This window comes from Ambystoma mexicanum, chromosome 12 (genome assembly GCF_040938575.1).
Source record: "Ambystoma mexicanum isolate Mex_15411 chromosome 12, UKY_AmexF1_1, whole genome shotgun sequence".
Classification (NCBI taxonomy): domain Eukaryota; kingdom Metazoa; phylum Chordata; class Amphibia; order Caudata; family Ambystomatidae; genus Ambystoma; species Ambystoma mexicanum.
In genome coordinates, this window is record NC_090936.1 from 1,251,528,515 (window position 1) to 1,251,544,367 (window position 15,853).

Sequence of the window (15,853 nt, forward strand, 5' to 3'; positions counted from 1 at the left end):
GGGAAGAGGCCGAGTTTCCAGCCCCAGAGGCACCCCGGCAAGTAACACCAAATGACCCGAAGCTTCGGGTCCCCTCCCATGCGTCTCCGGTTGGGGGCCGGATAACATTGTTCCTTTCAGCATGAGAGGGAATAACATCAGACCGGTGGGTATTGTCAACCGTAGCCCACGGGTACTGTATAGAGTTCAATCGGTCCCTCACCTACAGACCTCCAAGGGGACGACGCCTGTCACCAGAACACCTCGTCATCCTCCTGCAAGAAGTAGAACAGCTGCTACAGAAAGGAGCAATAAAGATCGAGCCCCTATCTCGGGTAATGGAAGGTATTTATTCAGTGTACTTCCTTGTACCCAAAAAGGACCTAACCATGCGCCCTGTACTAGATCTGCGCCCAGCGAACAAATTTGTAAAACCACAAAAATTTCGTATGGTAACATTACAGGAGGTAATTCCCCTGCTATCTCAGGGGGACTACATGACAACACTAGACATGAAAGATGCATACTTTCATATTTTGATGTTGCCAGCGCACAGAAAATACCTAAGGTTCATGATAGAGGGCAAACACTACCAGTTCAGAGTGCTACCCTTTGGCATACCGTCTGCACCAAGGGTATTCACGAGGGTACTGGCAGTGGCAGCGGCCCACCTGCGCAGGTTGTCCATACCGGTATACCCTTACCTCGACGATTGGCTCATAACAGGGGAGTCCTACGAGACATGCTTCTCAAACACCCAGAAGACAGTAGACCTTTTGTTCCAACTGGGCTTCTCCATCAACGAGAAGAAGTCCAGCTTAGACCCCAGCCACATCAAACAATTCCTAGGGGCTCTAATTCGAACAAAGGACGGCCTCGTCTTCCCCTCTAACGAGAGGGTCCAAAATATGCTGTTTCAGATCTCTCAATATGTGGCCGGTCGAGAGGTGACGGTACGTAAAGCAATGCGCTTGCTAGGAAGGATGGCGTCATGTATTTATTTGGTACCTCACGCGCGCCTGCGCATGCGCCCATTGCAAGAGTGGCTCAACAGCCAGTGGTGTCAGGCCAGCGGACAATGGGACGATCTAGTGGTGGTCTCGCAGGCCTTGGTTCTCTCGCTACGGTGGTGGTCGAAGGAAAACCTGGTAATAGGGAAACCATTCGCCACCCCCGCAGTGGAAGCCACTCTAACCACAGACGCATCCCTCACAGGATGGGGGGGGCTCACCTATCCCATCAGACTGCTCACGGAGTCTGGACTCCGAGCGTAGCGTCCAAACACATAAACTTATTAGAGCTACTTGCGGTGTTCAAGGCACTAAAAGCCTTCCAGACACACCTACAAGGGAAGACAGTGATGGTCCTCACGGACAGCACCACAGCCATGTACTACCTCAACAAGCAAGGGGGCACTCACTCTCCAGGACTGTCCAAGTTGTCCCAGAACATCTGGAAGTGGGCTCTCAGACACATGTTCCTATTGTCACAACATGTACCAGGGGAACTCAATCTGCTAGCAGATGAACTCAGCAGAGACTTCCCTCTGCCCTCAGAGTACGAATGGCAGTTACACGAAGACATCGTCTTCGACGTCTTCACACAGTGGGGCTTCTCAGAAATAGACCTGTTCGCAACTCTGGAGAACTCCCAATGCCTAGATTACGCCTCCAGATACCCACAGAACCGCTCCAAGGGGAACGGTCTCTGGATACCATGGTCAGGGAAATTTGTTTACGCTTTTCCACCGACTCCTCTGCTGAACAAGATAGTGCACAAGATGCACCAGGAACCAGTCACCATGATACTGATAGCCCCGATGTGGGCCCGCCAACCATGGTTTGTTCACCTGATGGAGATGTCCCTGTCCCCACCAGTGAAAACTGCCCTGCCCGTACAACTTGCTGTCACAGGACAAGGGCAAGACACTACACCCATGCCCACAGAACATGAATTTAGCAGCCTGGCTCCTGAGGTCATAGAATTCGGCCATTTACAACTCCCTCAGAGATGCATGGACATTCTCAAAGAAGCTAGAAAACCCAACACTCGCCACTGCTATTCTAGCAAGTGGAAGAGATTTGTCATCTGGTGTAGAGGTAAGAGCATCAACCCAGTCCACTGCTCTCCCACACAAATTGTCCTGTACCTGACCCATTTACTGGACTCAGGTCTAGTGTTCAATTCTATTAAAGTCCATCTAGCGCCACTTTCTGCATACACCACCTCTCATCTTAAGATGTCACGGTGGAAAGTCTGCTATCAAAGCCTTCATGGAGGGGGTAAAGAGAATACACCCTCCGATAGCAAACCCAGCTCCCGGCTGGGACCTTAATGTGGTACTTACCAGGCTCATGGGCTCACCCTTTGAACCCATGCACAAGGCAACTCTTAAGGACCTCACCCTTAAGACTGCTTTCCTTATAGCTATCACCTCCATTAGGAGAGTAAGTGAACTACAGGCTCTTTTTATTCTAGACCCCTTTGTAACAGTTCACAAAGATAAGGTGGTTCTACGCACATACCCAAGGTTTGCACCGAAATTCATATCGAAATTCCATGTCAACCAGAACTACCAACATTCTTTCAAAACCCTTCCAATTTGGGAGAAAAAAGCCTCCATACACTCGATGTGCGCAGAGCTGTCATGTTGTATATGGAAAGAACTAGGCCACTGAGAAAGACTAATCAGTTCTTTGTCTCGGTGGCAGCAGGAAGAGGAGGAGATGCAGTCTCAAAGTCCACTATTTCTAGATGGATTGTTCAATGCATCACTCTCTGTTACACTCTTGCTAAGAGAGGACTACCCTTCAAGCCAAGAGCACACTCTACTCTAGGCACTGGGGCATCCATAGCATTAATTGCAAACGTTCCCCTTGAGTCCATTTGCAAAGCGGCAACCTGGAGTTCTGTACACACCTTTACAAAACACTACTGTCTAGATGGTCACTCTAGATCTGATTCCCAGGTGGGACAAGCAGTATTAAGACATCTTTTCTCTACTGTTCCTTCTCACAACCCACCTCCAGCTCCGGGTACTGCTCGCTAGTCTATGCACAGCATGTGATTCTAAGCAGATTCACAAACATCAGAAGACAATGCATTACTTACCGTAAAAGCATTTCTGATGGTTGTATCTGCTTAGATTCACATGCGCCCACCCTTCCTCCCCGCTCGGATTGAAGGAACATAGACATCTTTCTACATCTCTCTATCTTTTCTGTACTCACTCACGTATAGAAGGCTCCCTCAGGGCAGAAAAAAACAGAGGGACCTCGACGCGTGAGGGATTGTGGGTACACTGCACGTCACTATAGGGATAGTGTTACAGACATGCCTTGTCGACGTCCCCTTTTCGACTACGAAAAACAAAATGCAATACTCCGCAGTGACCACTGGATGTCGGACTATGCACAGCATGTGAATCTAAGCAGATACAACCATCAGAAATGCTTTTATGGTAAGTAATGCATTGTCATATCAATTTTATGAATAAAATAATATTTGAATAGCACACTTATGAATATGGACGGTAATCAACAATGTGTAATATTACAAAATTGACACTCTTTAATCACTTAGAAGTATGAATATGGACGATACTGTAGCAGAGAATACTTATGTGATTCAAGGAAATGCAATAATGGGAAAGAATGCAACACAGAAATAGACTTGATATGATTTTAATCAAAAGATAATATGGTCACTTTTCCCCTGTGACTACTCACTCCCCCCACTAGCAGTATGAAGAGATGGGAAGGAGGGTACACAGGTTTCAAGAATACAATCAGTAATGTAGTTCAATTCCAGTTCCCCCAGCAAGCTTAGAGAAAACGGGTATAATTTTAAAACACAGGTCAAAATGCTTTTGAATGTAATTGCAAAGGATGGGAAAATATACTAAAATGCTTTTAATTCACTAAGGGATATTCAGGATAAGTGAGAGTTACCTTGGATTAGTTCAGGTCAACACTAGCAATGATTCATGAGTGATTACCAGGTTGAAAACGAATCTAAGCAGTTGAAAGCAAGAAGCAGCTATTTTAACATGTGGTGAAATTGAGCTAAATTGCAATTCGCAGCACTTTTTCCGCGTGCGTAAATCGCGATTACGGAAAGACTATAATGATTGGAATGTCGTTTTGGGTTTGTTGGAAAGCTTAGGATCTTAACTTTAAAATGACAGTTACATTTCTAGGACGTACGGTTCAAAAGATACGGACGTTGTTGTGAAGGTAGATTTACAGAAATAAAGTCAAGATTTCAGAAATGACAGATGCGCCTTAGAGATTTTCCAACAACAGGATGGACACAAGATTCTCTAATGCAGTTCTGGACAGGTTAAAATGTTTGGAATAGGATTACTTTAAACTAAGAGATGACTATGCGCAGTTCTAGACTAGATACTCACTCTGGAATGGAATGCGCCTCGTCAAAGAACTGGTCCAGGGTTTAACTTCACTCACCACCGGACAGGTCTCAGGCCCTCTGGGTTCTGCGTTCAGCACTGCACGGCGGTCTACGGCCTCTGGAACTAGATCTGATGGGTCTTGGATTATAGCACTGCTTTCTGGGTCCGGATCTGGGTTCTAGCACAGGGTTCTTAGCTAGAATAGAACAGCTCAGCCCGGCTGTTGAATGCGAGAGCCCCTGGGGAGCTTAGGGGTTAGAATCAGGTTTGCAAAAGATCTGAGGCCTGCTGAGAAGGATTCAGCTTGTGAATTAGGCCTTTGCTTCAAAGTTCTGGATTATGGAGCTTGGTTCTAGAGTCTGGTCTCTGGATCTATCTGGAGTCTGTCTGGATATTATCTGGAATCTTCCTGCAGGGTGCTGCGCCAAGAATCGGTTGAAGTGGAAAAGTGCCTGTCCTAAGCAGTCTCTTTTTATGTGTTTTCAAAGTGGTTGGGAAGGCTGATTCTACATGCCCAACCCCCTAAGGATTTGATAGGTTAGAGGATTCCCTGTCGCCTGACTGGAGAAAGGATCAGCGTGTCAGAATGAGTCAGAGTGATGCTGTGTTTTACAATCTAGTGAAGAAACTCCCCTTTGCTTTTACTTAGAAAATCAATTTTTCCCAAAAACATGTTTCCCAGATACACAAGTTATTGAGACTACATGTACACATCACAGATTAATCAAGGCATGTCTCTGTTCAAGTCCCATGTTCCTACGTGATTGGGTTCAGAAATTGACAACTTATTCGCGATTTTGGTGGGTTTGCCAAGATTGGTTCTGCACCCAATTGTACACAGACATACACACCCTCTCTGAGCATATTACTGTACGTTTTTATGTTTCTAGCATAAACAAGTATCTACAATATTAATAAATCCCGGGTTTTTGTCTCAGAACAACGCACAGCGTCCAGCTTAGTCTTGAACCGTGAGTGAATTTGTCATTTTAAGAATCCCAAAGTTTCATATTTTTGTCAGCTCGGTAGAATGTTATTAGCAATTTTATAAAACATACATTTACTCTCAATTGAATTCACATCTGTCTGTTCTGCCCCCCGCCCCCCGCCCCCCAGAGCTAGGTCAGTCAGATGTCACATGGCCTGTCTCTCCCAGAGCAGTTGTTTGACCAGTTACACCCAAATCAGCATATTCCTATTCATCCCCAAAGACCCCATTGTTCCTTCCTCCGGGCTGCAGGGAAAATCTCCTCCCTCCGATTAACATGTCCATGCGACCTCCTCTCCTGTTGGTGAGAAGGCCCCAGGTGTGAAGGGTTCTCAGGGAAGCAATTCTTTTGAAGTCTTAGCTGCATCAGGTTACTTTCTGATCAATTGCACATAGTTCCTTGTGAAGAAAATCATACATTTATAAACTTAAAATGAGCAATATACCTTTAAATCAAGTCTTTTTCAGAATGAAATCACTGTGTGGCACTTTATATGGCATTTTGATGGAATTCTCTTTTTTGGCATATTTAGCTTCTGCAACACAGCTCTCCTGTCAGAATTTTAAATCGCCAGCACCTGACAGAGGCGAGCAACGGTACTACACCCATTTTGACAGCTGTCTATCTTTAAAAGGGGATTTAGCTTGATAGCATATGATTCTTGCTGACATTGTACTGATGTGGATTCTTGCGGTAGAGTCATGTGGAACACCCAACAAGAAGGTTGGATTTTTTTGGTGATTTGTGAGCCATGATTTTGGCACATTTTGACAATCAAGAAAATGAATTCCCAAACAGCTCTGGGTTGCTTTTGGCAATCAGTATTGCTATTTCCAAGTGGTTTCAGGCTACTGTGTGTGTAGCCCAATGGTGGTTTTAGGCAGTGACCTCCTATGCTCACTAATATAGGCAAAAGTGGGTGGCAGCCTATTTTTCCGGTTTTCACTGTGCATTTTCTGGTGATCTCTGGCAAGCAGCATGCTTTCCAGTGGCCATTCTGATGTTTCTGCTGCCAGCAATGCACAGTGATGTTGCAGGGCTTGCATGAGTGGGTTAAAATATCCCACAAAGAACACTATGAAACTTACCTGGAACAGTATCCTGTCTTCAATCCATCGCCGACTTCAGTTCCACTCACCTGAAGGTACGAACTCCATCATCCGGCACCGCATGCATCCTGGAATACCATAACCTTGAAAGAGGAGAAAGAAAGCGCATTAGTAAGCGTTTACTCACGTTTCCTCCCGAATGAAGAAAGCCGCACAATTCTTACCTGGGTAGTCCTCTCCTGGTCAGTATCATTGCTGGAACATTACGGCGCTCGGCGAGGAACATCGCAACCTGCAAGGAGAGAAAAGATACAGGTTAGCAATATAAAAGGCGAAACAGCGCCGCGCATCACGCATTACTCACCGGACAGCATCGTGCACACTGCGCTTTCGCCTCCCGGCCCATGCACATCTTCAAACTGCATGACAACACCAAAATACTTTTCCATACCTAAAAGGAAAGAAGCAAGACATTATTATTCGAACTAAGAGGAACATAAGAACTGCATATAAAGACTTTAAAGCAGCAAACCTACGGAGTCGCAGCAGGCCTGGATTCCCACAGGGGGGCTTGCACCAGTGAAGCAACTTGGTCGCTGCTCTCCCCCCACATCTACGCGCCCCTGCCACGAGGAGCAGGACGGAGAATCCACCTTTTACAATGTTAAGGTGAGAAGGGCCAAGGGGGAGGAAGGAGTTGAGGCTAAGGGAGGTGGGAAAACATAAAGACAATTTGGTATTGAATCCAGCTCTTCTATATTGCAGACCCATCTTTAACCAGAGGCCTTACCAAGCGACCGGGAGAGGGTTCGAGAGTGCAAATCATCAAACCAGGGCTGGGTGGAGTCCCCGTGGATACCAGGTGAGCGTAACAGAGCTTGGCTCCTGACGTCATAGCCTTTGGACACTTAAAATGACTTCATAGGTGTATGGAAATCCTCAAGGAAGCACGCAAACCCGACACTGTTACTTACAAATGGAAAAGATTAGCAATATGGTGCCAGTCAAAAAATGTAAACCCTATTGAATGTACTCCATCACACATTCTTCACTAAATCCTCCTCTTACTAGACTCTGGCCTAGTATTCAAATCCATTAAGGTTCACCACATAACATACAAAACAGCTTTTCGAGGGGATTGGGTCCTCCGTCGTATTCCATATCTATGACAGTAATCACCACAGTTGTGCTGCTTCGGAAAATCTTCGGCGTCTGAGTCCTGCGTTGATGACGTCGATACGCCGCCCTCGAGGGCCTCCTCCGACAGCCGACGTCACTGGATGTTATAAGTAGGACGCACGACGCCCGTAGCCTCAGTTCCGTTTATTCCGCAAACGTGTTTCCTTCGGGAATCTCGGCTCGCCTCGACTCTTTGGAGTTTCTGTTGCTTTCTCGGTTCTTCGACCCTGTTTGTGTACTATTTCTTTGTAAAGGTGTCTACCTCGTCTTCCACACCGCGTCCGGGCTTTAAGAAGTGCGGGGACTGTGGGTCCAAGATGTCGGTCACGGACTCGCACAACACCTGCCTCTGGTGCCTCGGGGAGGCCCATGACACGGATGACTGTCGACTGCCAGTCGCTCACGTCGAAAGCCTTGCAGCAGCGCAAGAAGTTGTTATATGTAGGTAAGGTGTCCAAGCCCCGGAAGTCGAGGTCGGCGGGGCTTGCGACGGACCACTCGAGGGGTAACTCTCCGCGTTCGTCGTCGGAAGTCCAGTGGGTCTTGGTCCCGGAGTCGGTCTCGCCACTCCTCTGCCTCTTCGAGGCACTCCCGGAAGCGCTGTCATCGGTCACCTTCCCCGTCTTCATCCGAGGACTCCGCCCATCAGCGGTTCGCTTACCCCACCAAGCATGCGACACCGGAGGAATGGGCTTCCTTCGGGAAGAAAATGTTGTCGATTCTCGAATCGCAAGGCACTGGTCCGTCCGCGCCTTCGAGTGGGGTCGGTCGTGATCAGCCGAGAGACGCGGCTCGCACGCATTCGGGCTCGGGTGGTCGTCACGATTCGCGGGAAAGGTCCCGCTCGGACAAGGGGAGTCATTCTCGGCATGCCCAGTCCAGGTCCAGGTCCAGGTCCCGGTCCTCGACGCGCTCAAGACCGCGTGAACCTGTGAAGTCTTCGAGGAAGACATCGACGCCTGTGGCCCCGAGGTCGTCGACACACTCTCGAGGCTCCGCCTCCGAGGATGTCGTCGACGCCATTGGCGCCCAGGATGTCGAGGGACATGTTGTCGACGCTGATTCTCTCGACGCTGGCGCTGATTCACTCGACGCCCTCAACGCTTTTCGGGGCTGTGTCGACGGGGGTACCCCGTGGATCCAGGGAACCACCTAGAAAGGCTCTGGCCAAGGTCAAGCATTGCTTTGGTTCCAGTTCTGTGCCTTCTTACCGCCATCTGGAGTTCATTTCAGAGGTGGATGAGGGCTCTGATGATGGCATGGTGCCTGACACAGTGCCTGACGAGATTCTCTTGGGCCATAGCCAGTTTGAGGACCCGAGGCAGTCCCTGCATGCTAGTGGGCTGGACACCTCTCCGGAGGTGGAGTTTTGTAGGCCTGAGCCTGGCACTCATGCCGATTCCTCGTACCGGCGCCTTATGTTGCGGGTCACAGAGTGCTTCGGATGGTCTGCTCCCCCAGGGGAGTTTGTTCAGGATGACCTTACAGATATCCTCGACATTGGTCCGCCAACTGACCCGGTACTGCATTCATATGGCTCTGCAAAGAAGAGTGGCAGCGGCTTGGACTGCTCCGGAGAGTCTCCCGGCAGTGAGCAAGTCTTTGCCGCGAAAATGCAGCCCAACCAGTAGTGACCGCTGCTACTTGTCCAAGCACCCTACTCCGGAGAGTTTGGTGGTGCAGGCGGCTACGGCCCCGGCAAAGCAGGCGTCGTACCCTACCATTCCTCCTGATAGGGACGACAAGCGTTTTGACGGCTGGGCGAAGAAAGTGTTTTCTGCAGGGGGTATGGCGCTTCAGGCAGCCAACTCCATTTGTCTCGTTTCACGCACACTCTGTGGAACTGTTATCTTGGCGGCTGGACATATTCCCGAAGCGGATGAACGGGATGGTTTCCTTGCTATGGTTCAGGATGGCATGGATGCCATGTGTGAGGCCGTTCAGTCGGGTTTGGATATGGCAGATTGCGTCAGCCGGTCCATGGCGGCGAGCACCGTGATGCGCAGGTTTGTGTGGTTGCGGAAGTCGGGGTTTGCTCCTGATGTGCAGCCCCGGCTCCTCAAGATGCCCTTTGACGGGAACATCTTTTTAGCAGCAAGGCTGACAAGAGCCTTGAGAGGTTGCAGACCTCAAAAGCTGCAGTGAAGTCGTTGGGCGCTGCAGTTCGCCAACCTCCGCCTTTTCGTCCTAGGGGACAGCAATGGAGGGGAGGTTCCTTTCGTTATTTCTCATCCTTTGGTAAAGCGAGAGGAGCTGCCAGTCAAAGGGGCCACCGTAGGAGTGCCAGAGGTGGAAAACAAGGTACTCGAGGTGCCAAGGCCGCTGGGGCTGTTGCCTCTTTGCCCTCAGGCAACGCCGCAGCAGCTTCAGCTCAGTTATGAGGCCATGTCCCATGGTTCGCCGGTTGGGGGAAGGCTGGCGCAGCATCTTGCAGAGTGGCGCGCCATTACTTCAGATGTGTGGGTTCTGGAGATCATAACCCACGGCTACTGTCTTCCTTTCCGGCAGAGTCCTCAAGACAATCCACCGGGGAATCTCTTTGAAGAGTCCGGATCCGCTTCTTGCGCAGGAAATTCAATCCCTACTGGAGAAAGGCACCATAGAACTGGTGCCTGTATCGGAGAGTAACAAAGGATGGTATTCCCCTTATTTTTTTATTTCCAAGAAAGACGGGGGATTGAGACCCATCATGGACTTGAGCGGTTTGAACAAACCTCTCAGGAAGTTCAAGATGGTCACTGTCTCAAGTCCTCCAGGCCCTTCAACTTCAGGACTGGTTGGTGTCTCTCGACCTCAAGGACGCTTTTTTTTCATGTGCCGATCCATCCAAAGTACAAGTACAGTTGGCGACTCGCACTTTCAGTTTCGGTCCTGCCGTTCGGATTGACCTCCGCCCGAGGGTCTTCACCCAGCTCATGGTAGTGGTGGCAGCGCACCTCAGGAAAGGGGGAATTCACGTCTACCCCTACCTGGACGATTGGTTGATCAGGGCACGCTCTCCCGAGCAAGTCCTGGATCATCTGTCAGTCACCTGCCACTCCCTCCACAAGCTGGGCTTCTCCCTCAACTTAAAGACGTCCATTTCACACCAACTCAGAGGCTCCAGTACATCGGAGCAGTGCTCGATACGTCCCTGGGGCAGTGTGTTCCTCCCAAGGTGAGGGCTCATCACATTCGGCAGATGGTGCACAAGTTTCAACTTGCTCAGACTCTCCCAGCGTTCACGTTCTTGAGACTGCTGGGCCTCATGGCATCCTGCATTCTTCTGGTGCCAGAGGCCAGGTTGCGGATGAGATCTTTGCAATGGGCACTCAAGCTCCAGTGGTCTCAGTCCTCCGGCAGGATGTCGGACCCTGTTCAGTTGCCGTCTTCGGTCGCCTGGGACCTTCTGTGGTGGGCCGACAAAGGCAATCTGATGAGGGGGGCTCCATTTTGGCTGCCCTGGCCGGAGGTGACTATCATGACGGACGCCTCCCTCACGGGATGGGGAGCTCATGCCAACGAGTTGACAGTCAGTGGTCATTGGTCTCCGTCGGAGTCCAGACTCCATATCAATCTGTTGGAGCTGAGGGCCGTCAGGCTAACCCTGAAGGCTTTTCTGCCGACTGTGTGAGGAAAGAATGTCCTGATCCTGACGGACAACATGGTGGATATGCACTACCTCAACAAAAAAGGGGTGCAGGGTCACTTCCTCTGTGCAGAGAGGCAATCCAGCTCTGGTTCTGGGAAATCCAGCTCTGGTTCTGGACAATCCAGCAGGAAGTTTTGATCTCGTCAGTTCATCTGGCAGGAGACTAAACCGAGACGGCGGACGCTCTGAGCAGGCAGAGCGCGATCTCTCACGAGTGGGAGTTGGCTCAGGAGATACTCTTGGAGATCTTCGCCCTTTGGGGGACCCCTCGTGTGGATCTCTTCGCCTCCAATGTCAACCGGAAGTGCGAGAGGTTCTGCTCGCAGGAATTTCCTCCAAATGGAGCCTTCGGAGATGCGTTCGTGGTGGAGTGGTCATTCCCACTGCTGTACGCGTTTCCTCCAGTCCCTGTCATCCCGCAAGTACTGCGGAGGTTACGGAGGTTCGGTTCCCGGATGATCCTCATTGCTCTGGCGTGGGCCTGGAGGACATGGTACCCGGACCTTCTCGACTTGTCCATCTGCCCTCCACGTCGTGTTCCCTACCGAGACTATCTGCTCTCACGGGAGTGGGGGGTCAGATTCTCCATCCAGAGGTCAGGTCCCTCAACCTTCACTCTTGGTTTCTGAAAGGTTGACGTATAAGGATTGGGACCTCCCTGAAGACGTGATGGAGGTGTTGCTTTCGGCCAGAAGGCCCGCAACAAAGTCCCTGTACCGTTGCCGTTGGAGAAAGTTCTGCGACTGGTGCAGGGTTAAGAATGTGGATCCTTTTGCATGTGACAGTCCCATGGTTCTGTCTTTTTTGCTTTCTTTGGCCCACAGGGGCCTTCAAGTGGGTACCATTAAAGGTTACCTGGCAGTGCTGTCCATATTTAAGCACGCGTCTCAAGAGTGTTCCTATTTTAAGATTCCTTTAATTTCTCAGTTTCTGAAAGGGCTCACTAATGTGTTGCCTCCGTCACCTTTCCAGGTGCCCGGTTGGGATTTGAACCTTGTTCTCAAGTTTCTGATGGGTGCTCCGTTTGAGCCTTTGCTTTCATGCCCTTTGAGACTGTTAACTCTGAAAACTGTATTTTTAGTTGCGGTCACTTCCGCTCGCTGAGTGAGTGAGTTACAGGCACTTTCAGTTAAGCCACCCTTCACTGTGTTTCATAAGGACAGGGTTGTTCTTCGAGTTCGTCCTTCTTTTCTTCCGAAGGTGGTGTCGGAATTTCATTTAGGCCAGAAGGTTGTTCTTCCGACATTTTATCCTCCTCCACATCCTGGTAAGGAAGAGGAGAGGCTTCATAGGCTTGATCCTAGGAGAGCGTTAAGCTTTTATATTTCACGCATGTCCCGGGTCAGAGTGGACGATCAGCTCTTCATTGGTTACGCTGGAAAGCGTTTGGGACAGGCTGTGACGAAACAGACTTTGTCTCGCTGGATTATTTTGGCTATCTGAGTGTTGCCGCCTGGCGGGTAAGGACCCACCGGTCGGCTTACGGGCCCATTCTACCAGGGGTATGGCTGCCTCTACTGCCCTGCAGAGGGCTGTTCCTATTCGAAACATCTGTGATGCAGCCACCTGGGCTTCGGTAAATACTTTTGTAGGTCACTATTCCTTCGATTCCATCCGGGGGCAGGATCTGGCCTTTGGCAAGGCGGTCCTTTACTCCGCAATTGGATTGGGCATGCTAAATTTCTGTTTTCTAAATTCTTTTCCCACCTCCTTGCATTGGTACTGCTTTGGGAGTCTGTCATAGATATGGAATACGTCGGAGGACCCAATCCCCTCGAAGAACAAGTTACTCTCTTACCTGGTAACGTTCTTTCGATGGGATGGTCCGACGACGTATTCCATATCGCTCCCTCCCTACCTTCCCCGCTACAGAATTTCTTATGCAATTGCAGCTTACGTTTCCACAAGGCTTTGTGTGTCAGACTGGCAGAAGACTGGTGGCACACGTTCTGGGAAAAAACTACAACTGAGGCTACGGGCGTCGTGCGTCCTACTTATAACATCCAGTGCCGTCAGAGGAGGTCCTCGAGGGAGGCGTATCGACGTCATCAACGCAGGACGCAGATGCTGAAGATTTTCCAAAGCAGCACAGCTGTGGTGATTACTGTCATAGATATGGAATACGTCGTCGGACCAGCCCATCGAAAGGACGTTACCAGGTAAGAGAGTAACTTGTTCTTCTGGTAGCCATCCCCTCAATAAGAAGGGTTAATGAGCTACAAGCTTTGTCAGTGCAAGACCCTTTCTTTGTTATCCACAAAGTCGAAGTGGTACTTCGAACACACCCTAGGTTTTCACTTGAACTCATATCCAAGTTCCATGTTAAACAATCTATTGAACTACCTGCTTTCTTTCAGATCCCTTCAGACTCAGCTGAGAAAAACCTACATCCACTGAATGTAAGGAGGGAAGTTTTGTACTATGTAAACAAAACAAAACCGCTAAGAAAAACAGACCAACTGTATGTCACTTTGAAATCCCTTAATAATGTGAAGATCGCCAGATCTAAACCAGAGGTCTACCTCGCCTGGAACGACTCCAATGATCCTCCAGACTAGGCCATTCTATTAGGCGAAGGGGAACCAGGCCAATGAGATGCTAGCATGCAAGCTCAGTAAGGTCGGAGGGGGAACTATTAGGTGAAGGGGAACCAGGCCAAAGAGATGCTAGCATGCAAGCTCAGTAAGGTAGGAGGGGGAACTATAATAATAATTCTATTAGGCGAAGGGGAACCAGGCCAATGAGATGCTAACATGCAAGCTAAGCAAGGTCGGAGGGGGAACTATTAGGTGAAGGGGAACCAAGCCAATGAGATGCTAGCATGCAAGCTCAGTAAGGTCGGAGGGCGAACTATTATGCGAAGGGGAACCAGGCCAATGAGATGCTAGCATGCACACTAATTAAGGTCGGAGGGGGAACTATAATAATAATTCTATTAGGCGAAGGGGAACCAGGCCAATGAGATGCTAGCATGCAAGCTCAGTAAGGTCGGAGGGGGAACTATTAGGTGAAGGGGAACCAAGCCAATGAGATGCTAGCATGCAAGCTCAGTAAGGTCGGAGGGGGAACTATTAGGTGAAGGGGAACCAGGCCAAAGAGATGCTAGCATGCAAGCTCAGTAAGGTCGGAGGGGGAACTATAATAATAATTCTATTAGGCGAAGGGGAACCAGGCCAATGAGATGCTAACATGCAAGCTAAGCAAGGTCGGAGGGGGAACTATTAGGTGAAGGGGAACCAAGCCAATGAGATGCTAGCATGCAAGCTCAGTAAGGTCGGAGGGAGAACTATTATGCGAAGGGGAACCAGGCCAATGAGATGCTAGCATGCACGCTAAGTAAGGTCGGAGGGGGAACTATAATAATAATTCTGTTAGGCGAAGGGGAACCAGGCCAATGAGATGCTAGCATGCAAGCTAAGTAAAGTCGGAGGGGGAACTATAATAATAATTCTATTAGGCGAAGGGGAACCAGGCCAATAACATGCTAGCATGCAAGCTAAGTAAGGTCGGAAGGGGAACTATTATGCGAAGGGGAACCAGGCTAATGAGAAGCTAGCATGCAAGCTAAGTAAGGTCAGAGGGGGAACTATAATAATAATTCTATTAGGCGAAGGGGAACCAGGCCAATGAGATGCTAACATGCAAGCTAAGCAAGGTCGGAGGGGGAACTATTAGGTGAAGGGGAACCAAGCCAATGAGATGCTAGCATGCAAGCTCAGTAAGGTTGGAGGGGGAACTATTACGTGAAGGGGAACCAGGCCAATGAGATGCTAGCATGCGAGCTCAGTAAGGTCGGAGGGGAAACTATGCATTATGAGGAAGATACTGAAGTGCCATTGGAAGTCAACATGTAGATTAGAGCTCCCAAAAAAAGAAAAGTATGGAAAAATGAAAGTCGAGGGGCCCTAGAATCCCAAAAATAGGAATTCTGCCTTAAGTTACATTTGGTGGACATCCTATTACTTCTGAGGGCTGTCGTTAAACCTCCCAAATATGCATCCTCTATCATGTGCTACATTTCTGTGCTGCTGAGCAGGCTCCACAGCAAGCATGGCACCGCTGGAACAAAGTACTGTACGATTAGTTTTAGTTCAATGACTGTTATGGACTGAGTGGGACTTTATTAATGCAACCCGTGTTAATTAGATTGATATGTGGGGAAAGTAGGAGATGGAGACTCTTAGGAAGTAATGTTCAGTGGGAGAGATGAGAAACCTGCTAAAGGTTAACATTCAGAGGGGTACTTATGTCATGGGTGTCCCTTACCCGGATGTACGCAAGTCCTGACCACAGAGTGGAGCAGCAAGTGGAGCATGAGTGTATTTGATGGTTTTGAAGATGTTTAGTAGGTTAATCCGTTTTATATAAAAGCCCAGTAGGACACCAACACTCCTCCCCAGTGTACTGTGCCTTATTTACATCTGGAGCTCAGCATTGTTGCCCATCTCCCGAGTTACTGACCATTTCATTTGCAGGTTGCCCAGCACCCCACCAGAGCAGCTGCTCTGGGATGGTGGGGTGGTGCCAGTGAGGTCCGTCCCTGGCTCAGAGTGTTTCCTTAATACTTGTTCACCCGTGCCAGGGGAAAAGTCTACGGGGGCTACAATTTGCTAAT

General features: G+C 49.3%; 1 protein-coding gene across 3 annotated transcripts in view; it reads left to right on the forward strand.

The window, feature by feature from the left end:
- The window catches only part of WASHC4 (WASH complex subunit 4), a 1,230,387-nt gene that overhangs the window by 144,401 nt on the left and 1,070,133 nt on the right, over nucleotides 1–15,853 (forward strand). Inside the window, exons 3-4 of one of the 3 annotated variants that reach the window (XM_069629941.1) lie at nucleotides 5,912–7,097; nucleotides 7,194–7,290. The exons of the other annotated variants lie outside the window; for them this stretch is intronic. Coding sequence (XP_069486042.1) covers nucleotides 7,090–7,097; nucleotides 7,194–7,290 — 105 coding nt within the window. The 5' untranslated portion in view covers nucleotides 5,912–7,089. The remainder of the gene's footprint in view (nucleotides 1–5,911; nucleotides 7,098–7,193; nucleotides 7,291–15,853) is intronic. 3 annotated transcript variants of the gene reach the window in all.